General features: G+C 37.6%; 2 protein-coding genes across 2 annotated transcripts in view; one reads left to right on the top strand and one right to left on the bottom strand.

Moving 5' to 3' along the window:
* csrnp1a (cysteine-serine-rich nuclear protein 1a) overlaps window positions 1-24,570 on the bottom strand; it is an 811,199-nt gene that overhangs the window by 290,633 nt on the left and 495,996 nt on the right. The gene's annotated exons all lie outside the window — the stretch shown is intronic.
* Window positions 2,675-12,811, top strand: LOC141378086 (uncharacterized). The gene is made up of 17 exons (XM_087240812.1): window positions 2,675-2,917; window positions 3,757-4,065; window positions 4,544-4,771; window positions 5,440-5,667; window positions 6,817-7,074; window positions 7,898-7,992; window positions 8,109-8,156; window positions 8,639-9,017; window positions 9,161-9,331; window positions 9,425-9,513; window positions 9,741-9,774; window positions 10,152-10,246; window positions 10,709-10,756; window positions 10,891-11,269; window positions 11,441-11,617; window positions 11,728-11,816; window positions 11,961-12,811. Exons 1-17 carry the CDS (start codon window positions 2,800-2,802, stop codon window positions 12,087-12,089), a joined length of 2,874 nt encoding a protein of 957 aa, XP_087096938.1. The 5' UTR covers window positions 2,675-2,799; the 3' UTR covers window positions 12,090-12,811.

The following is a 24,570-nucleotide window of genomic DNA, read 5'->3' as shown; positions in this document are numbered from 1 at the left end:
TTCAATTAGTAAGCTTTGCCTTCTTCAAGAATCAACATAGGAAAATTATGATATAACCAGTTAAACAGGTGTTTAAACTGAGGTTGTTTATTTGCATGCATGTATATTTGATACCATTTTGAGTTCATGTGTAAGGCTCCATATTGTATGAATTTGTAATTGTTATGCCATTTTGTCATAAACAATTAAGGGGCCGGTATGTAGGAGCCATACATTGTATATTGGCGATTGGCCACAAGGTGTCAGTACGACACTATATAACTGTGGCTTCACTGCATGGAGGAAGACAGTGTTGGTAGGAAGCACACAGTTTTTGACCGTATCGTATTGCATCGTCTCGTAACTGAAGGAAACAGGGAAGTGTGCTTTTAGATAAAGGAAAGTGATTGAGTAATTCTGTTGATTGGAAGTTGATTGGACAATAAATATGTTTTTATTTGCATCTATTTGCTTACGGACTCTGACTTTTTACGCGTTAAAAACTTGCTCACTCTACCAACAATAGCGGCATTGGTAAGCCGCTACAAGCGCTGTCTTTCGGATGAGACGTTAAACCGAGGTCCTGACTCTCTGTGGTCATTAAAACTCCTATGGCACTTCTCATGAAAGAGCAGGGGTGTAACCCCGGTGTCCTGGCCAAAGTCACTCTATCGGCCCATATGATCATGGCCTCCCAATCATCCCTTTCCACCGAATTGGCTCTATCACTGTCTCTCCACTCCACCAATAGCTGGTGTGTGGTGAGCGCACTGGCGCCGTTGTCCTGTGGCTGCCGTCGCATCATCCAAGTGGATGCTGCACACTGGTGGTGGTGTGGAGAGACCCCCCTCATGATTGTGAAGCGCTTTGGGTGTATGGCCATACACAATAAATGCGCTATATAAATACACATTACATTACATTACATATCCTGTGCTTTGGCTGCATTTGCAAATAACTTCCAAAATATAATACATAATATATAATTAGTTAGTGTAGTTTTAAAGTAATTGTTTACAGTATTAGAATATTTGTGTTTATGCATTGTAATATGTTAAACAACATTTGCACTGATTTAGACTTAATTTTTGATATCATAGATATTTATAAAGTCATGACCTAGTTATCTGTATATCAGCAGTTACCAGACTGTATATCAACGGTTCCTAAACTTTTTCAGAGTTGGATACTTCTTCCTTTTGCATTCTCTCTTATACTTCTACTGCAGTCACTTTTCCCATTAGGTGCAATATTTGCAATTTAGATTTTTTAAAAATCCATTGAATTATTTACCTTTATGGATTTTTTTTAAATAAATAATTTCTCAACTAAAAATAATAAGAAAAATATGCAAGTCTAGTAAAATTAGGTTTTCCATGTAACAACTAAAACCGCCAGTAGGTGGCAGTAAGACACTGTCTTAAGACATTTGTTCAGTAACAAAGCAACGGTTGTATTTATGAATAGGTCAATGAATCGACTCTCACACGATTCAAAAACGATTAAGAAACGACTAGACCGATGATGTGAAAGCCAGCAGGTTGAAATGATGATCATAATTGTGGATTAAACATCTCTGTCCACATTAATTGCAGTGGATTTTATTGGGTTACAAGAAAAGGTAGGAAATGGTTTTAACTGCAAACTGTTCTGATTCATGCTGAATGCTAACACTGTCAGGGCATTCAGTCAACTAACTTTGTGCTAATAGTCAATATACTGTAGTCCCCGACTGCACTGAGTGAAAAATACAAATATTGAGGAAAAAAATAAATGATCATTTATTTTTGCTTTTAATTTACAGTCTTTGCTTGTTTGCAGGGCTTAAACTATATGTAGCTGATTGTTTGCCTATTTATGGTAGTAATTATGACAGTAAAGCAGAATATGGTAACGCCAGGCAACTTCATATTGACTATTACATACAGTAACTTCAGCGGAACAGCAGAGAACCGTAACTTAATTGGAGCATACCAAAACCAAGTCAAAGAGCGGTAACTGACAATGACAATACATTATATTTTCTTGAAGAAAAAACAATGATATTGACTCAAGATACTTTTCAAGATGGAGGTCTTTATTGTTCCTTCCAAAATTATCAATAACTTGTTTTCGTCAAAAACGAATTTACGGTCTTTTGCTTTTGCACTGCATCTTTCCTTTTAACGTTACAAGCAGAAAATGCAGAAATATGTTTCCAGACCTGTCTTTGGAAATATACAGCATATGAGATTAATATATATTTATATGAGACATATTTATCTGTGAGAAAAATATTAGTCAGTACCAAAGGCAAAGTGGATTCAGTGGACAAAATAATTTAAAACCATAACGTTACTGCAAAAATGAGTACACCCTAATGATGGTTTTAACAAAACGTTACTACAGATAAACCTCAACCACATTAGTGAGTATAAGATTGTTTGATTAAAATAAATTGTTTTCTTAAATTAAACGGTTAAAAACTTGGCTATTATTTCTAAATTTATCATGTGAATACAAAAAGAAGACTCGAAAAAATGCATGACAAATTTGAATGAATTGTAAAGTGAAGCGATTTTAATGAAGCTCTCCATACCCATAGTTTGTATTGAATTTTTTTATGAAGTTTTAAACGGGCCAATCACGTTGCAGCTTGGTTTTATTGGAATTTAGAATGTCACGTTTCATCAAGTTCTAAAGATGACGTTTTGCTGAACAGGCGCCATTACTCACAATCCACTGTAGTGTTAAGATATACGAAGACTTTCTTCGTCTTTACTGACAGTTAATTGTTCGTAGATTTGTGCTTTTCAAATTGGTAACTATTTACTCTTTAAAATGTTTACATTACTCGGAGTAATTGCTTTAGTCCTGCGGGGAAGGACAGAAAACAAACCCCACTCAGATCGAGAAGAACCCGTGGAGAAAAACTCTCCACCCACGATGACCAGTGATGGTAAACCATATACCGATGCTATAAGAACACCAAAGTCTGCATATAGGGCCCTACACTCGCTATCGTTAAAGTTTTTTATTATTAATTTTAAAACTTTATTTGTTAAGTTTTGTTAATCAGTTTTATAAAGTCTGTAACATACAGTCAATGTGTATTTAAAGTCGATTTAGTATATTTCTTCAGTTATTCTCCATATTTCCAAACTAGCACGTCAAGTTTCTGGACAAACTTTAAACATTTAGATCAAGTTTGCCTGTATACAATGTTTTTTGTTTTTAGCTCTGGACAGTTTTCATCACAACTCATGTGCAGGAGATCTTTTGGTTTTATGCCTCATATATATGAAATGAATGAGCAGTATCTAATTTAATCAGCTTCAATCTGTATAGTAGTAAAGAGGCTGAATAAGCTGCTTTGAGAATTTCAATTCTGATTTAATAAATATACCAAAGTGAAAATCTGTAATGCAGTACAGTATAATAGATATTGTATTACAAAATTCAGAAATGAACTCAACATCCTACCGTTTACAACATACAGTAGCATACAAGTTCATACTGTCATGCATTTACACAAAACTGAAATTCATTCCTTTAAGCTGAATTTAAGGTGATGTTTTATTTATGATAAAATGACATGGCAACTTAATTATTTACTAATAGGAGCTGTCAAAACACAAGAAGCATGACAAACACATCCATGCATGTTGAATCCACAAAACTAAACCTCACATAGTCACTTCATAATTGTTATCATTCAATAATATGGCTAAATGATATTTCATTTATAAAATGTGAACAAAACAATCCTTAGTTATTACATATTATTTCTCTTTTTAGGTCGAGATATTGGTGATAGGACTGAACACCTGTCATTGGAGGAACTAAGCACCAGTGGTTGTCCAGTCCGTGTTGACGACCACAGTGATGTCCTCCATTCTCCCATCACTGCACCGACCCTCCAAACTCCAGACCATGCTGCAGCTCAAAGTGTTGACGACGTCCCTACAGCCTGTGCCACGTCCGACTGTAGTGAGGATGATGTCCTTCAAGCTGCAGTGCCTTTGCTAGCTGACTTGTGTGCACGTGTTCTTCAGGACACTGAGCCACAGTCATGCCAGCAGCAGGATATGGAGAAAACTGTGACTGGTCAGTTTGTTCACTTCCACATTGAGTAATTCAATGAACATGCACAGATTAGACGGCAGTTTAACAGCAGTGTAATAATAAGTTTATGAGAAAAATGGCAAAACCTAAAAGTGCTTCTCTGTTTTGTCAATTGTGAATAATAACAAATTAAAACATTTGAATAAATGCCAGCCTGATTAAAATAATTAAAGAACTGGAAACACTTTACTTTAATGTTTGATTAGTTAATGTTATTTAATGTATTTGCTAACTAGAATTAAGAATGAAAATATCTTGAACAGCATTTGCTGTGAACAATGACAAATACTTACATTTCTTACCCATATTCAAAAAAGAGCAAGACAAACAGTTAGAAAAGACAATCAGCTAAAAAGTCACTTCAAAATGTACAGCTTGCATTATTATGGCTAATTAATCTCACAATTATTAAATGTGAATAAAACAATCCTTAGTTATTACATATTATTTCTCTTTTTAGGTCAAGAAATTGATGATTGGACTGAATACCTGTCATCGGAGGAACCAAGCACCAGTGGCTGTCCAGTCCATGTTGACGACCACAGTGTTGTCCTCTATTCTCCCGACTGTAGTGAGGATGATGTCCTTCAAGCTGCAGTGCCTTTGCTAGCTGACTTGTGTGCACGTGTTCTTCGGGACACTGAGCCACAGTCATGCCAGCTACAGAATTTGGAGAAAACAGTGATCGGTCAGTTTGCTAATTCACCATTAAGTAATTCAATGAACATGCACAGATTAGACGGCAGTTTAACAGCAGTGTAATAATAAGTTTGTGAGAAAAATGGCAAAACTTAGAAGTGCTTTTCTGTTATGTCAATTGCGAATAATAACAAATTAAAACATTTGAATAAATGCCAGCCTGATTAAAATAATTAAAGAACTGGAAACACTTTACTTTAATGTTTGATTAGTTAATGTTATTTAATGTATTTGCTAACTAGAATTAAGAATGAAAATATCTTGAACAGCATTTGCTGTGAACAATAACAAATACTTACATTTCTTACCCATATTCAAAAAAGAGCAAGACAAACAGTTAGAAAAGACAATCAGCTAAAAATGATTGTACAAAATTAAGGAGCACTCTGAATATTTATTGATTTCCTTCATTGACAGAGATGTGTTTGTCAGTGCAATGTTTCAGTATTCAGAACACGACTGAGCATTTACATCCAGCAGTGTCACTTTTTCAGTGTATGTTTGTTTGACTGCGTTTTACATTTATAATGGTGGGCTGCGAGACCCCAAGTAGTCACTTCAAAATGTACAGCTTGCATTAATATGGCTAATTAATCTTACAATTATCAAATGTGAATAAAACAATCCTTAGTTATTACATATTATTTCTCTTTTTAGGTCGAGAAATTGATGATTGGACTGAATACCTGTCATCGGAGGAACCAAGCACCAGTGGCTGTCCAGTCCATGTTGACGACCACAGTGTTGTCCTCTATTCTCCCGACTGTAGTGAGGATGATGTCCTTCAAGTTGCAGTGCCTTTGCTAGCTAACTTGTGTGCACATGTTCTTCGGGACACTGAGCCACAGTCATGCCAGCTACAGAATTTGGAGAAAACAGTGATCGGTCAGTTTGCTAATTCACCATTAAGTAATTCAATGAACATGCACAGATTAGACGGCAATTTAATATTAGTGTATCAATAAATGGTTTGATTCATTTACGCTTCAGTTAGGGAGAAATGTTTAAAATAGCTTCTTTTTTATGATTATTATTTTATTTAGGAAAATCAAACATTTAAAACTGATTTAATAAATGCCTGCTTAGTTTCAAAATTGGAAACACTTCACAATAATGTTCCAATAGTTCATGTTAGTTAATGTATTTATGAAATAAGAATTAAAAATACTTGCACAGCATCAACATTTACTAATGTATTAATAAAATCTAAGGTTATTTATTTAAAGAGATGGTCCACCAAAATTATAATCTTCTATCATTTATTCACTCTTGACTTGTTCCAAACCATGTTTTGCTGTTTTGTTGAACAGAAAAGAAGATATATTGAAGAATGTTGAAAGCCTGTAACCATTGACATCCATAGTAGAAAAAAATACTATTAAAGTCAATGGTTACAGGTTTCAACATTCTCTGAAGCATCTTCTTTTCTGTTAAAAAAAACAAACAATAAAAAACTCTGAATTCTTTGGAATAAATCAAGGGTCAGTAAATGATGACGGAATTTACTACTGTATTTTCTGTACTACTGTACTACTATAGTTGAAGTAAGAATTATTAGCCCCTCTGAATTATTAGCCCCTCTGATTATTTGTTTTCCCAATTTCTGTTTAATAAAGAACAGATTTTTTTCAACACATTTCTAAACATAAAAGTTTGTTCTGTAGACTATCGAAAAAAAAGTAGCTTAAAAGGGCTAATAATTTTGTCCTTAAAATGGTGTTTAAAAAATTAAAAACGGCTTTTATTGTAGCCAAAATAAAACAAATAAGACTTTCTCTAGAAGAAAAAATATTATCAGACATACTGTGAAAATTTCCTTGCTCTGTTAAACATAATTTGGGAAATATTTAAAAAAGAAAAAAAAATCAAAGGGGGGCTAATAATTCTGACTTCAGAATTCTGACATTTTGGGGCTACAACACCCCAAATAGTCACTTCAAAATGTACAGCACACTTTAACATGGCTAATTAACATTTCATTAAAAAAAGTTAAATAAAACAATCCTTAGTTATTACATATTTTTCTCTTTTTAGGTCGAGATATTGATGATAGGACTGAATACCTGTTATTGGAGGAACTAAGCACCAGTGGTTGTCCAGTCCGTGTTGACGACCACAGTGATGTCCTCCAATCTCCCAGCACTGAACTGACCCTCCAAACTCCAGACCATGCTGCAGCTCAAAGTGTTGACGACGTCCCTACAGCCTGTGCCACGTCCGACTGTAGTGAGGATGATGTCCTTCAAGCTGCAGTGCCATCAGTTCCTCAGGAGAAGGAGAAAACAATTTTCGGTAAGTTTGCTACCTTGACACTCATTCAGTAATTCAGTGAACATTTACAGTTTTACTTCAGTTTAGTAGGGTGTAAGGATAAATAGTTCTGTTCAATTTTATTACAGTTTGAAATAAAAAAAACAAGCAAAACTTAAAAAATGCTTGTGATTTTTGTTTACCGTTTATTACTATTAAAAAAGTAAAAGTTAGAGGACTAATAACGTGACAAAAGGTGAATTCTACATAAATCAATATACAAATAAATTAGAATATATATTAGGATTTTTCAGTCATTAAAAAAAATGGACAATAATTATTAAACCTTTGCTGCATGAATAAAAATAAAACTAAAAACTCTGCCAAATGTTATCTGACAGAAGAAAACACCAGTAACATTTACGTTTCTAATGAAACATTTTTCACCTGTATTCAGAAAATGCTGAATTCTGGAACACTGTGAATATTTGTGAAGTTGTTGTACTCACTCTTGTTCATTCATGCACACAGATGTGTTTGTCAGTGCAGTGTTGCAGCAGAGCACTACTGAGCCTTTACATCCAGCAGTGTCACTTTTCCCCTCAAATGTCTTTTTGTCCATATTTTGTACACACTGACTGAACTTAAAGTCCTGTACCGAAATGGTTAGGTGCGAATAGTTAGACCCCTACAGTTTAGTGGGCTGTGCTTCAGACTGACTTCAATATACAGATTGTTTAAATGTTGTTGATAACTAATATTCAGCTAATTTGTCTTTAGAAAATAAAAAGTAGCTCTTAATTGGATTTAGTAGTAGTAAGTGCTGTCACATTTTATTCCCTCATCTCTGATTTCTCTTTAACAGTCATCAATTCACGCCAATATGAAGTTGGTGATGAGCTCGGTGAAGGAGGTTTTGGAACCGTCTATGCAGCGACTCGTTTGGATGATGGACTTCAGGTATGGATCTGAACAGCAATATTAATCTAGCCAATCATTTTTGTCCTGTTATTCTGGTCTCACCATTGCCTTTGCTCATAATTCTAACACATCCACTCTTTTGTTTTGTTGATCAGGTTGCAGTGAAATACTGCTCGATGTTCGACACAACGTTCATCCGCATTGTAAGAAAACTGTGCTCTCTGTTTCTCCTCTGTTCCACAATTTTACATTTCAAACACGTCATGCTAACATTAAAAGATGAGTTCACCCATAAATAAAGTTATGTTATTAATTACTTTCCCTCATGTCATTCCAACCCCCCGAGACCTTTATTCATCTTCAGAACACAAGTTTAAATATTTTAGATTAAATCCTAGATCAACTCTACATACAAAGCTTCAAGAACACTTTTAAGACTAAAAAACAAAGGTTTTGGTTTCTTTTCTGGACTTTGAGCATCTCATTGCTATTGATGAAGGATGAGGGATTTGTGTTGCTAAGATGAAAGAAGCTCTCAGAGTATTGAAACAACATGACGGTTTTTAATAACTTAATTGGGTGAATTAATTCTTTAATCACAGACAGCAAATGATATTTTAGTAGACAATCGACTGATTTCAATTTTTTTACCACTGATTCATCATAAAAACCTTCTTTCTTCTAGGATGGTTTTGCTCAACCACTTCCAATAGAAATTGTGCTTCAAACCCTTGTGAATCAAGGCCCAAGGGTTCCTGAAATTATTGAGCTTCTGGACTGGAAGGTGGAACGTGACTTCTACTGCATGGTCCTGGAACGGCCCATACCCTGTCAGCCCTTGAACAATTTCATAGAAAGCTATGTTGGGCCCATTGATGAAGATGACATACGGTTCATCATGAAACAGGTCGTATTCGCAGCTCAAGCTTGCTGCCAAAGAAAAGTGTTACACCGAGATATCAAGCTGGAGAACCTTCTGATCAACCCGGACACCCTTGAGGTCAAATTGATTGACTTCGGGTGCGGGGATATCCTCGAAGATGAGGCTTACACAGACTATTCTGGTACGTATAATCCCTTTAAACTGTGGTCATGACTTGAGCTCTCATGAAGTAATTCACTGTTGTGAATCAACAGAATTCTTGCTTAGTAATGAATATTCACTTAAACATGCCTTGTTAACTGAAACAAAATCTCTTTCCTCCAGGCACAGCGGAGTATCGTCCTCCTGAGTTTCTGGAGACTGGCAAATACCACGGAGAACCAGCGACAGTGTGGTCTCTCGGAATAGTCTTGTTTGTAATGCTTTTCTGGAAGTTTCCAACAAGACGAGAACTGAATACGATCATGAATAAAGACATAGAAGGCCTGTCAGAAGGTGAGATCTTCGTTTCAGCACAGAACAGTTGTAATTTGAATTACTAAAAAATAAATTTCAAGGTGATCATGTCTCTCTCTTCTTTCTGCACAGAATGCTGCGATTTTATGCGCTGTTGTCTCAAGATAGACCCCAGAGAGCGGATTAAACTGGAGCGACTCAACCGCCACAGCTGGATTAAGGTAAATACATGTTAATGAGTTTAATATTTTTGATTTGATAAGTTAGTAGACAATACGCATTAGATTTACAGTTTTATGTAAAGTTGTATAGTCAGTCCTAATACACTATTTTATATTCATTCTTCATGTTCTTTAATGTCCACTTTCTTTACTTTAGGCATGTTGCCTATATTTGTTTTATGCAGGTTGTGTGATGACACTAAATATGATTTCTGTTTCTGTTTCAGACCAACGAAGAGAAGAAGAGCAGCGAAATAATGGGTCAGTTTGGTAGTTAACCCAGCACACGCATGCACACACACACTTTTATGGCAATGTCTTTATTAATGTCAATATTTAATCAGCACTCAAATGTTTTATGTGTTTTGTTTAATAATAGATGATAAATAGCACAACGGTTTTTCCACATTCAACAAGATTTCATTGTTCATTTGTTTATGTGTGTGTGTTGAATATGTATATTTTACATGAAGCATAAATATTTCTATAACTACTACAGTTCATTTAAACTGTCCTGTTTTGTGTTAATTTAAGTACAAATACTGAGTGCGTATATGAATCAGACAATAGTCTTGGATTAAATAAACTCTCTACTGATTGACATTTTATATCAACATCTTTAATTTTTCTTTTGACAGTCATCAACTCATCCTCTTATGAACTTGGCGTTCTGCTGGGTAAAGGAGGCTTTGGACTTGTTCAAGCTGCAACCCGACTAGAGGATGGCCTTCAGGTATCATCAATTTTCATCAATTAATATCTAGATCACCGCTTTAAATCAGAGTATCAGATAAAAAATAATAGATAGATATGTGATTCTTATTTTTGGGCTAAATTAAACTGCTACTTTGTTAAACTGTTCAGTGTTAATGACTGAAAATCAGCCTGATCTCAAGAGAAAACTGAACTATTTTAGCTTTTGTCATTTAGTGGCTAATTGGTATGAATTTATGAGTTCATTCGTGTGAAAATGTATGATTTTTAAAAGGATGCGTGGCACCAAACTCCAGCCCTAAACCCAAATGTCAACCTGGATAAGCAAATCACAAGAATGAGATTGTACAAATTCATACGAATCAGCCACTAAATCAAAAAGTGACAAATTGCCATGAGATAGCATTGGACAAATGTGAACTCTGAACACAATAATTGTGTATAATTCTATAACACATGCTTTCTTTGTTCTGTTGAGCAGGTGGCAATTAAAACTGCCTACACCGAGAACGTCAAGTTCATCGACATTGTAAGTATGCTGTGCTCTTCAACTCTCATTCACTGTTTCACTTTAAGTATCTATAAATCACTAGACAAACTGTAATTGTCATCATGTTTTACACAATATCCATCCAATCATCTTAACAAATATATTTCTTCCAGGACGGCTATCCGGAATCACTTCCAATGGAGGTTGCTCTTTTAGTTCTTGCAAACCAAGAGCCCGCAATACAGGAAATAATTAAGCTTTTGGACTGGCGCGTGGATGAGGACGAATACATCATGGTCCTAGAGCGGCCCATGCCCTCTGAAGAGCTGCTCTCCTTTCTCCTGCGCCAAGAGTCGATCATCGATGAGGATGGGGCACGGTTGATCATGTGGCAGGTAATATTTGCAGCTCAAACGTGCTGCAGACGCAAAGTCTTTCATCGCGATATCAAGATGGAGAACATCCTGATCAACCCGGACACCCTCGAAATCAAATTGATCGACTTTGGATGCGGGGAAATCCTCACCGATGCTCCTTACACAAGTTTTGCTGGTATGTATGATCCCTTAAACTGGGAAGTGAGTCTCAAACTGTAGTGATGAGTTCACAATAGACTCTGAGCGAGTCAAGCTCTCACATAGCATCATAGAATGGAGTCCACTAATCGATTAATACTGTCGATCTGGTGGCTAATGACTAATGGTTAAAACCTCTCTCATTCAGGCACAGATGACTATGTCCCACCTGAGTATCGGATAACTGGCGAGTACCACGGTAAAACAACGACAGTGTGGTCTCTTGGGCTACTCCTTTATGTGATGATGTGTGGAGATTTTCCAAATCGACACGACCTGCAAATGATCAGACGTAACATCTGGACCAAAGATCACTTGACAAAAGGTAAAATCTCTATTTGGGTCAAGGAAAGAGGTCAATCTGAATAATACAAACTATTATTTATTAATTAAGTTGTGGAGTAAATCTGAGCTCTCTCTCTTCTTTCTGCACAGAATGCTGTGATTTGATCCGCTGCTGTCTCCAGATCGAGCCAGAGCAGCGAATTGAACTTGAGAAACTGAGTCTCCATGACTGGTTTAGGGTATTATTTACATTCTGAACATTCTTTAATATTTGCACCTTTTTTTATCTTCCTAAATTTTCATAATTGTTTAAAAATCTTTTTTAGATGTTCTTTGGTTAATAATGCATTAAATAGCAGACCTCAATTTTGTTTTTGTTTCAGCCTGAAGACGTGGAAAGACCTGCACCCGAGAACCGCATCGTCCATCAGCAGTCAGAGGATCCCTCATTTTTTAATATTCCCTTCTTTTTACTTGTTAGTTTTTTCTTTAGATATTATTGTATATTTTAGTATGACTGATGATAGTAGTTTAAAAAAAACATAAACACTTAAAAAAGGAAGTTGTAGCCAGCCATGACAGCAACCCTGTGCCACCTCAAGACCAGAAATCTTCAAGACCCCAGACTCAGGGACCGACTGATTCATCAGCTGTTACGGCATCCCCATTTTTTATAGTATTTTTTATTAATTTATTTTATCAATAAATATTTTGTTATTTTGTGGAAATACTAATAGTAGTTGTGCAATAAAAAATAAAAACATTGTTCGGCGACCATGTAAGCAACCCAGTGCCGAATGAAGAAATGCTATGTGAAACACACCATAGTGATGTGCAGAGCTCTCAACCACTGCAAGACGAATGGACAATATGCACATCAACCATGTACATGGTACATGCTGAACTGTACATACAAATTACCGACATTTTTTAAATATAAAGTGAACAGGAAGTGTTTGTGGAACAACAGTGTTGCGACAGACCATAAAAGATCTTTGCCAGGGAACGGAAATCTATTGCGAGGGAAAACAAAACCCTGGGAGGTAACGCAAAAACTTAAAAATAGATATTTTCCTCCCACTGAGTTTTTTTTTCCCACCATCATGTCCCTTCTGGGTCTCAGTAAAATAGAAGGTACCAAACTGTATGTTCAATGTTCACTGTAATGTGATGTTTACTGTTGTATTGTATGTACATTTTCTTTTTGTTCAATAAAAAATATTGCACTCAGAAATGGCATCTCCATTTTTTTCATTTCACTTCTTTTTTTTACTACTTTAGTCTTAAACTTTACAAAATTACTAATGGCAGTAATGCTATAAAAATAAATAAAATAATAAAATAAAAAAAAGTTGTACGATGGCCATAATAGTAACCCAGTGCTAAGTTAAATTCGTCATTGTTTTAAATGTATACTTTATATTAATTATTTTATTGTATATATTATTTAGAAATATTATATTAAATTAAAGCATATATTAGTGGTGCACGGCATTTACCCACCAGTCAACCTCAAACAATTTAACCAACAAGTTTCTTTTAATTCACCCAACTTTTAATTTCAGCATTAGTACAGTCCGCTAAATCAATAAGCTGACAATAAGACCTTGAAAATAGTGCCTTTTCAAAAATTTTATTCATAAGAAAATTCTACCTAGGCAGAGAAAATATAGAAATAAAGAAACAGCTTTGGTTTTAAAATAACAGAAAAGATGTGAAGGTGGCAGTTCTAATTCAGAAGAAAACATTGCATTGGTGCAGAATATACAATCCTTAAACAAACCTCTGAAACATAGTAAACCTACAGTATCTCTTGCCACACCATAAAGCATGGTCAGTGACTGATAGAGGAAACAAGTAATTCATGGATAGTGGCATTAATGAAGAGGCGGATTTAGCTTAAAACGGGACCTAAATTGAGACCAAATCCTAAGGGTTGATAAGACAATTACATTATCTGTAAACTTGGAGCCATTAATAGGTAAAGCGGCAGTAAGTAAGGCCTGTAAAGGAGTGGGAAGACATGATTTTGCGTCTAATTTGCATCTGGGAGCATTAGATGAGTTAAACCAAAACATAATCTTATGAATGTTAGCTGACCAGAAGTAAAACTTAAAGTTGGGTAGAGATAACCCCACACAGTTTACGATTTTCAAGTAATAGTTTAAGAATACAAGGTACTTTACCATACCACAGAAAGGGTGTAACAATTTGGTCAATAGACTTAAAAAAGCTATTTGGCAAAAACAACGGAATACGCTAAAATAAAAATAATAATTTAGGGAGAATATTCATTTTGACTGTGTTAATTCTTACAATTAAGGAAGAAATGAAGATTGTGCCACCTTTGGGGGTCAGATTTAGATTGAGCCAAAAAAGGAGAATAATTAGTGGAGAAGAACGATGAAAGAGATCTGGTTTTAAACATCTTGGGATAAATGTTATACCAGATTTACACAGCCTAAATGAAACATTAGAGTCTTTAAGTTGCAATGCCAAAGAATTAAAAGGGTAACTCTCACTCTTCTGAAAATTAATTTTACAACCAGAACATGAGCAAATTTTGTTAAGAGAGGAAATGATAGAAGAAATGGCAGTGATCGGGTTACAGACATAATACCAAAAGTCATCGGCATAAAGTGATAATTCAGTTGCAATATCAGAACGGGAGATTCCTTCAAATGAAACAGATGAACGTCAGGCAATTGACAGTGGCTCAACAGCCAGGGCAAATATTAGAGAGGAGAGTGGGCATCCCTGCTGTGTACCCCGGCCTAATTTAAAGTATTGTGAATGCATACCATCTGTGGGTATGCTGGCCTGGGGTGAGCATATAAGAGATGAATCCATAAAATAAAATTATTCACAAGCCCAATTTTTTTAAATACAGCAAAGAGATATGACCATTCATCTAAAAGATGCTTTTTCAGCATCAAGAGCAATTACAACCTCAGTGACAACAGAGAAATGGTAGGAAATATTTATATATATAAAAGAGTATGATCATTAAAGAACACATGTCTCCCATACATAAAACCTTTTTGCAATTCAGATATACATATGGAAGTATCTTTACAACATGAATAGCCAACATTTTAGCATCAGCATTTATTAATGAAAAGGGCCTATAGGAGTTACAAGAGGTGGGATCTTTTTCCTTTTTTAAAAGTAATACTATGAAAGCTTGAGTCATCGTTTAAGACAAGAAGCCACGTTTTAATGACACTACAAAAATAGTTATAAACGCATAGAATTTAGGAAGGTGAGTGGGTTATGGTCACAATCTACAACAATCAGATGACAGTTTGACAAATAACTCTCGAAATGTTGAATAGCAAGAACCATTGCTAAAGCCTCTTTTTCAATAGCAGAATACATCCGTGGTGCAGATGTAAACCTCTTTCAAAAGTAACAAACTGTGTATTCCACTTTATCAGCAACCCTTTGCTGCAGAACAGCTCCTGCATCGCTTGCATCCACCGCTAGACTAAATGGCTTCAAATGAACAGAGACAGCCAACACTGGAGCTGAAATCAGTAAGGATTTAATATTCTCAAATGCATACTGGCATGCATCGGACCACTCAAACTCAATCTTCAGACTTAGGTGGTCAGTTAAAAGAGAAACAACCATGACAAATTTCATACAAAACGAATGGTAGTTACCTACCTTACCTAAAAAACAACATATTTGCTTACGAGGAAAATACACAAATAACCATAACCTTAGCAGCAAGTGGGCACACTTCACCACCACCAGTTACTTTACCCAAATAGACAAGAGCGGCTTTATCAAATTCCCATTTGGCCAAGTTCAAAGTAAGCTTAGCCTCTGCCAGTTAAATTATGTGTTCCAGCCATGTGGAGCTGTATAAAACCACATCATCCAAGTACGCTTCGGGATTGGGAACACCAGCCAACACTGTGAAAAGATCTTGGAGCATTTTTCATCCTGAACGCCATCACCCTATAATTAAGAGAAAAGCATCAGGGGTGACAACATTTCACCGACAATTTAGATGCAAGTTATTGACTTAGACCAGTAATATACTTTTTATAGCTATAATAATAGGCTATGCACACTTTCGCTATTACTGACTTTATTAATGAAGGTTAGCAACAACACTGTTTATTTACGCAGACACGGATCGTGGCTTCAGTGCCAAACGAGTGGTTTAAATTATATTTTATTCTCCTTATTTCTTTCTGTTTTATTCTAAATAACATAAATGTTTAAAGTTTTAGGAAAATATGTCAAACTATGCCTACACCAGCAAGCTAACCCACTTTTTATATAACAGGTAAATAAATCATAACTGAGTCATCACGCTTTATTTTCACACCAATATCAGCGTTAGGAAAAAGGTAAATGTTACAATTTAATGTCATCTAAAAAATAGTGGCTAAATGTGTTACTTAGTTACATTTTAAGGCATTAGTGTAGCAAAACAGAGATGTCCGGAGTGCCTGTTTTGTTTTGTAGGTTTGTTTTGTTTAGGTTGTCCACGTGTATTTATTATGGTCACATGTTATGACGGTACTCAGCTGTTTTGATTCAGCTCAGCTCGCCAGTTGAAGTTTATTATCGTGTCCTATCTGGGCAACGCTTCTATGTTTCCTTCTCATTTCGTTGCGTTTGCTCATGTGTGTCTGTCTGTGCTCAAGACTGTGTGCAGGTCCTTCTCAGTATCTTTATTATCACGTGACAAGAGAACTCTCTACCCTACATTATCATGCAGGATACCTGCAGTGCAAGTGAGAGGTTGATCTGTGGCATCCACTTACTTACGACCACTATAAACTTGACCTCGCAGGCTGATCATCTTTAAACTCAAGTCATTTTTTTAAGTGTTCCAACTTGAGACTGCTGCTGCATAATGGGATGTTTCTTTACACAACTGTAAAAGTGCGCTTTAGCGATGTCAAAATGAAAGCAAATATTTTTAAGGGTTCTGCGTTTTATCAATTTTATAGCTTAGTTTTAATATTATTGATGAAAATGATATAATGATATGATATGAAATGATATTATAATATTAACTATAGTGTAGACTATTGTAGGACTGTGCAGTGTCTAACTAAACATTTTTTTTAGGTTACTCCTAATATTTATCCTAACTGAAAAACTAAAGTGAAAGTGACTGTCAGTTGTGTCACTGCTAAAATTAATTTAACAGAAAACTTTTTCTGAGTTTTTCCCTTTAAAGCTCAAGAGAGTTGTATTTAAAGAATTAGTTAACCAAAACATGTAATGAATTAGGCGGCTGGACCTTCATGCCATCTACTAGTCCAGCCTCCGCCGCCACGTGTACACTTTAAAGGATATAAACGGTGCACCTGAACTGACGCGGAAAACCAGCTCTCTGGACTATTGCTTTAATTTCACATTTTTCATACTTTATTGCATTTTCATATTAAAAAATGTTATAATAAAAGATTAGTAATTAATGACAGAATGAATTTTCAGTTTTGAGTAAACAAAACCACTGCAACTGCAACACCAGTGGTCTTCCCACCGCAGTTATAAAAATTTTCACTGTCACAGCCCTGTATAAACATGTACGAAACTGTGAAAAATATTCAGGAACAGTGGTGCTTTTTAAATCAGAGAGTCACTTGTCTTTCAATACAGCTAAAGGACAGCAAAAAGTGTGCCCAAAAAAGTTCTCCCCCAGTGATTCTTGTATCACCTCTCGTGAAGCGAAAAGCATCCACAGAATTTCTTCCTCTCTCAAGCTCAAAAGAGTATGTGAGAATTTATAGACCTTATCTGTCTGATGAAACCTCTCTAAAGCACCTTGACTCTCTGGATAATAAGCAGTGGAGACGTTATGTTTAATGGCGAGTCGTTTAAGCTCTTGAGAAAACGTTTGAGATGTAAAATTTGTTCCATGATCACTCTGAACCAAAGACCGTGAAAAACTTAACCAGTGTTTTGGTGATCGCTCTAGCAGTTAAAAAATGTAAAGGATTGGCCTCAGGAAAATGTGCAGTTGAGCACATAATCGTTAACAGGTACTTATTGCCAGATTTTGAATGTGGAAGAGGTCCTACACACTCGAATGAAATATGTTCAAATGCCTCAGAAACCATCAGAATTAGATAAAAGTGGTGCAAGTTGAATTTTTTGGTTGGGTTTCCCAACCACTTGACAAATGTGTCAAGTCTTACAAAATTGTGAGACCTCCTGTTTTAAATCAGGCCAATTTAACTTTCGCAAAATTCAGTCGTACATGTTTAAAACACCTAAATGATCAGCTGCACTGTTGTGTGCAAAGTCTAAAATCATGTCTTGATAAACTACTGGAATTACGATTTGGTTTAGTACATTCCAGTTTTCAGTAGGACTTGAGGAAACCCACTTTCTCATTAGAATTCTCCAGCTCTAGTCAAGCCAATTCAAAAAGTAAGGCAAGAGTAGAATTAGATTTTTGATCATCAGTTAACATCTTGGGACACAAAGACAAGTCAGTTGGGATGTAATCGGTACAAATATGTGACAATTTAAACCGATTGAAATGTTGAATGAAACGCGATACATGTTTTGAGCAGAGGGGGCGCTGTGTTTACAGGCATAATTCTTGCTTTACCTGCAAATAAGAGGGTCAATTGACCATCTATGTACACCCTGCTCTCTGGTTTAGGAAAAGCTTACCTCTCCACACTAGCCATCTCAATTTTTATCAGCAGGGGACACTGTAAAAGTGCAAAGATCTCAGCTTATGCCAGAAAACATAAATATGCTAATATTTCTTTTTAAAAATGTAAAATCCCAGCACAGTCACAGTTTTAGTTTGTTTATATTAATGAGCCTTCTTTAGTTTGTATTCCTTTATTTTTTTTATTTTTTTTTTGGAATCTGAAAATACATTATATTTTGCAAAATTGTGAAGCATTTCAGAAAAAAATTAAAGGGTTCTTTACCTTAAATTTGTTTAAAAATTTTTTGTTAAAAATCATGACTAAATCGTGAATCGTATCGAATCGTGAGTCAGGTGAATCATTACTTCTCTATAAGTCAGCACAGCCTATAGCATCCTTCTTAGTGTAACGAATATGGTAGCTTACCATTCATCCGCCCACCAGAGGGAGCTCTCTCCCGAATATTGACTGGGTACTTCCTCTGTGGTACTTCCTGGTAGCCACCATATAAAAGCACACTGCTTATGTGTGTTCATTGCGAAGTATTGCCAGTTTCACTGCCTACTAAGCGTTTTCCTACTGCTATTTTTGCCATTGTGTTATGACCTTTTTGCCTGCTCTTTTTGACTACTGTTTTTGGATTTTGGACTCTGCCTTAGTGGTGGGCAAAGCGAGGCTTCGTGAAACACTGAAACTATCGAAGCAAATGTGTCGAAGCTTCGAAACGTTTCGAAACACCACTCTACGGCGACACCTAGTGGTCATTTTAATTGTATTTCACTGAAACAGCTTCAGCAAAGAACAGTTGAGCAAATTAGGGTATGAAACCCCACTTTGCAGCCCTGAATCAGCAAGTGGTTTAGACGAGCGGTTAGAGTCCATGACCACCATCCAGGTATAATGGGTTCGAATCTATGCTGTAACAAATATTTTAATAGCAGTTGGTAATGCTTTGTTATTGTATCGTTTTGTTTCAACATTGCTATGACATACGAATAAAAACCTTGTAAATAAATTTGTATTGTTTTGTTCATAAAACAGGGTTGTTGCTAGATCAGATACAGTTGTGGCCAGAAGTTAACAATAATTATTTATATTATTAATTAAATTTCCCATTGTATTTTATTAACGTCTATCCAAAACCTAAACCCATCACAGTACTGTAAAAATATGAATTATTGTTTTACAGTGTTACAAAAATGATGCTAAAATGATGGCATATCCGTAGCTGTATCCTATCTAGACTACACCATAAAACAGTAACATGATTAAAATATATAAAATCATGATTTTGTAGTATTTGGACTAGTCGGGATTCGAACCCAAAACAAATTTGTAACAACGATCTGTTGTGCACACGCACGGTCCACTAAGCCATACAAGACACAATTACGTCATTGATCATGCCAGTCAAATGCAGATTCTCCGGGTCATGAAACGCCTCTGAAATGATCAATGCTTTGAATCGCTTTAGTCACGTGACCAAGTGTTTCGAAACACTTTAGTCACGTGACCTGGGTGTTTCGGATCATGCTTCGGTACAGTGTTTCGAAACACTTGCGCTTCGGGATCTCGACACTGTGTCGAAACGTCAGTTTCACGTCAGCCATCCTTACTCTGCCTTGTTTGCCTTTTCGGACTGCCTCTTTGTTTGCTTGTTGTTGCCTGGTTCATGATCACGATTCTGCCTTTGTTTGATGCTAGTTGTTTGTTTAATAAACCTCCAGCTTTTGGATTCAATCCGCCTCCATGTCTTCACCTACGGCTCCCTCACAGAATACTTCGCCTAACATCAATCCAGCGGAGGTTTATAATTTACAAGCAGCTTTCAATTATCAAAGCGAAATGCTATCTGGGTATCAGGAACAATTGATGCATCTAAAGGAGGCCAACGACCGTCTCACACAGTACATCCATTCTCTCCCTGCTCCTCAAAGCTCATCGGTAAGAATAGCATAACCTGATAAATTTGATGGTTCGCCAGAACTTTGTCGTGGCTTCATTTGTCAATGTAAAGTCTTTTTTACTAGTCAGCCTGAAACCTATACTCATGATACTAAGAAATGTGCTGTAATGATGTCCTTATTAACCGGACGAGTTTTAGACTGGGCCTCAGCTGTTTGGGAGAGTGATTTGCGTGTACAGTCTTCGTTTAACCATTTTATTTCTCAACTCAATGAAGTTTTTGGTTATCCTGAAGGAGGACAAGACATTTCTGAACAATTACTAGATCTCAAGCAGGAAAACCGCACTGCTGCAGATTATGCTATTGACATTCGAACACTAGCTGCACAAAGCGGTTGGAATGATGTGGCTCTCAAGGCTGTATTTAAACGAGGACTAAATGCACAATTACAAGCTGAATTAGCATGCAAAGCAGTTGATCTATCTTTTAATGAGCTCATCACTTTAGCCATTAAAATAGACAATCTTATGCGCAACACTCCACGCTCACGCCGGGGTTTACAAATCAAATCTGAACCTGCCATGACAAGTCATGATGCCCCAGAACCCATGCAGATTGCCTCTACCCGCATCTCCTCCAACGAGAGAGAACGACGACAGCGGGAGAATCTATGCTACTATTGTGGAGGTGAAAATCACCAAAATGCTGCATGCCCTCTCAAGACCAAGAAGAGCCATGCTCCACAATATCATGTGAGTACCATTGAAATTTCCCACCGCCAAAATTTTCTTTTGGAATGCAGAATTGAATTTGATACTGCTGTTCAATGTATTTCAGCATTAGTAGACTCTGGATCAGTGGTTAACATCGTCAATCAAGAACTCACGGACAAACTCAAGATTCCTACAACTCCCTGTGTCCCAGTAATCAACATAACCACAATAGACAATGGCCCTTTTGGTTCTGGAATTACTGCTACCACTGCACCAGTGTCTCTCCAAATTGGATTATTTCACAAAGAAGCCATCACCTTCTATGTAGTCCCTTCATGCAAGTACCAAATGATATTGGGCCATCCTTGGTTGGCCGTTCATGATCCTATCATTTCATGGAACCATGGTGAACTCACTCAGTGGTCAACTTACTGTATTAACAATTGCCTAACAAAAACGTTGTCATTTCCCTGCCTTTCCACCAGCATTGAAAGCCCTGAAACTGAAGTATGCTCGTCCCTCCCTGCTGTCTATCACCAATTTGCAGATGTCTTCAGCAAGTTCAAGGCCACGCAATTTCCCCCTCATCGACCTGGGGACTGTGCTATTGAACTATTGCCTAACATGTCCCCTCCCAAGAGCAAAGTGTACCCTCTCTCTCTCCCTGAGACTCAAGCCATGGAAAATTACATAGAAGAGGCTCTTGCATCTGGTTATATCCGGCCTTCTACATCACCAGCGGCTGCTGGATTCTTCTTTGTTGAAAAGAAGGATGGTGGACTACGCCCTTGCATCGATTATCGGGGACTAAACAGTGTCCCAGTTAAGTACAGGTATCCACTACCCTTAGTTCCGTCTGCTTTGGAACAACTAAGAGAGGCTCATATCTACTCCAAACTTGACCTCAGGAGTGCTTATAATTTAATTCGAATCCGAGCAGGAGATGAGTGGAAAACCGCCTTCCTAACCACTAGGGGGCACTATGAATACCTTGTTATGCCGTACGGACTAGCTAACTCACCATCTGTATTCCAGTCATTTATTAATGAGATTTTCCATGATCTATTGAATAAATGCGTCATCACCTATATTGATGACATCCTAATCTACTCTCCCAATCTGGATCAACACATCAAGGATGTCAAAACAGTCCTCACACGCTTACAACTTCACCAACTCTACGCCAAGCTTGAGAAATGTGAGTTCCATGTCCACAAAACATCATTTCTGGGGTACATTGTTAGTCATAACGGAGTGGAGATGGACCAATCTAAAATTCAAGCAGTCACAGAATGGCCTCTTCCTAAGACAGTAAAGGAACTTCAACGATTTCTTGGATTCGCCAACTTTTATCGCCGGTTCATTCGAAGCTATAGTTCCATTGCCGCCCCCCTTACTTCCCTTCTTAAAGGTAAACCCGGTAAACTTGTTTGAAATCCATCCGCTGTCAGGGCTTTTGAAAACCTTAAAACTAGCTTTACCACAGCACCATCCTAAAACATCCTGATCCCGAACTACCCTTTGTTGTAGAAGTGGATGCTTCTGACTGTGGAATAGGGGCCATACTCTCTCAACGACATGGCAGTCCTGGCAAACTACATCCATGCGCATTCTTCTCACGAAAACTGACAGCAGCAGAAAAGAATTACGATGTGGGTAACAAAGAACTTCTTTCAATGAAGGCAGCATTAGAAGAGTGGCGTCACTGGCTCGAGGGGGCCGTACACCCATTCCAGATTATTACTGATCATAAAAATCTGGAGTATATCAAGGGAGCCAAAAGAATTAATCCCAGGCAGGCCCGTTGGTCATTGTTTTTTACACGCTTCAATTTTTCAGTCACTTACCGACCAGGCAGTAAAAATCTCAAAGCAGATGCACTCTCTCGCAGATATGAGACTGGCTCAACCCATCAACCCAATGTTCCTATCCTTCCATCCACGGTAGTTATTGCTCAAATAAGTTGGGACCTCATGGAGGAAATACAACGAGCACAACAAAATGAACCAACTCCATCTGAATGTCCCCCTAACCGTCAATATGTTCCTCAAACCCTCAGGAATCGCACTCTCCAGTGGGTACATACATCACTAGGCTCAGGACACCCAGGAATTCATCGAACCACGACTCTAGTAAGGAATGCATTCTGGTGGCCTTTCATGAACAAGGACATTACCAACTTTGTTAAATCCTGTGCCATTTACGCCCAAACCAAGACCCCTCGTGAACTACCCACCGGTCTACTACAACCTCTACCCATTCCACACCGTCCCTGGTCACATCTGTCTTTTGACTTTATTACAGACTTACCATTATCCAACGGTTTCACAACTATTCTGGTGATCGTAGACCGATTCTCAAAGGCATGCAGATTGATTCCACTGAAAGGACTGCCCACTGCCATGGAAACAGCCATAGAACTCTTTCAGCATGTCTTCCGAACCTTTGGAATCCCGGAGGACATAGTATCTGACCGGGGTCCCCAATTCACTTCAAAGGTGTGGAGAGCCTTTTGTAAACACCTGGACATTAATGTCAGTTTAACTTCAGGCTACCATCCAGAGTCAAATGGTCAAGTAGAAAGAGTCAATCAAGAAATAGGTCGTTACCTAAGGACTTACTGCAGCAGAGAACAGGATAAATGGAGTGAGTTCCTCCCCTGGGCAGAATATGCTCAGAATTCCCTCACCCACTCATCCACAGGTCTCACCCCTTTTCAGTGTGTATTAGGCTACCAACCTCCCATGTTCCCATGGTCAGGAGAGCCTTCAATGGTACCATCAGTGGATGACTGGATTAAGCGGAGCGAACAGGTGTGGGACAGTGCTCATGTGAGGCTTCAGAGAGCAATCCGTGCTCAGCGGATTCAGGCAGATCGCAGGAGACGTCCACACCCCAACTATCAACCTGGCCAAAGGGTCTGGCTTGCCACCCGTGATCTTCGTTTACGTCTACCATGCAGGAAGCTCACTCCAAGGTATGTTGGACCTTTTAAGATTTTTAAACGAATTAACGAAGTGACATACCGTTTGGAGCTTCCTGCTAACTATCGCATATCTCCTTCATTTCATGTCTCCCTCCTGAAACCGGTCCACCCTGCATCTCCTGGCACATTGAGTCCTGAACCTCCTCCACCTTTGGAGATCGATGGCATACCTGCTTACTCAGTGAATGAGATCCTGGACTCCCGCCGTAGAAGGGGCCAGTTGCAATATCTGGTGGACTGGGAGGGCTATGGACCTAAAGAAAGATCTTGGGTGGTCTCCAAGGACATACTGGATCCGTCACTGATACAAGAATTTCACCAACGACATCCAGATCGCCCTGCACCACGTCCAAGGGGTAGACCTATGAGAAGAACACCAGGAGGTGTTCATAGAGGGGGGGATTCTGTAACGAATATGGCAGCTTACCATTCATCCGCCCACCAGAGGGAGCTCTCTCCCGAATATTGACTGGGTACTTCCTCTGTGGTACTTCCTGGTAGCCACCATATAAAAGTACACTGCTTATATGTGTTCATTGCGAAGTATTGCCAGTTTCACTGCCTACTAAGCGTTTTCCTACTGCTATTTTTGCCATTGTGTTATGACCTTTTTGCCTGCTCTTTTTGACTACTGTTTTTGGATTTTGGACTCTGCCTTGTTTGCCTTTTCGGACTGCCTCTTTGTTTGCTTGTTGTTGCCTGGTTCATGATCACGATTCTGCCTTTGTTTGATGCTAGTTGTTTGTT

Source organism: Danio rerio, chromosome 2 (assembly GCF_052040795.2).
Source record: "Danio rerio strain M-AB ecotype USA chromosome 2, GRCz13ab, whole genome shotgun sequence".
NCBI classification, from domain to species: domain Eukaryota; kingdom Metazoa; phylum Chordata; class Actinopteri; order Cypriniformes; family Danionidae; genus Danio; species Danio rerio.
The sequence above is the reverse complement of the archived record's forward strand: the minus strand, read 5'-3'. Positions and strand labels throughout refer to the sequence as shown.

Coding starts and splice junctions, on each gene's coding strand:
- LOC141378086 (XM_087240812.1), top strand. CDS start 2,800: ATGTTTACATTACTCGGAGTAATTGCTTTAGTCCTGCGGGGAAGGACA. Junction 5,668..6,816: donor TTTGGAGAAAACAGTGATCG/GTCAGTTTGCTA, acceptor TTCTCTTTTTAG/GTCGAGATATTGATGATAGG. Junction 10,757..10,890: donor ACGTCAAGTTCATCGACATT/GTAAGTATGCTG, acceptor TATTTCTTCCAG/GACGGCTATCCGGAATCACT.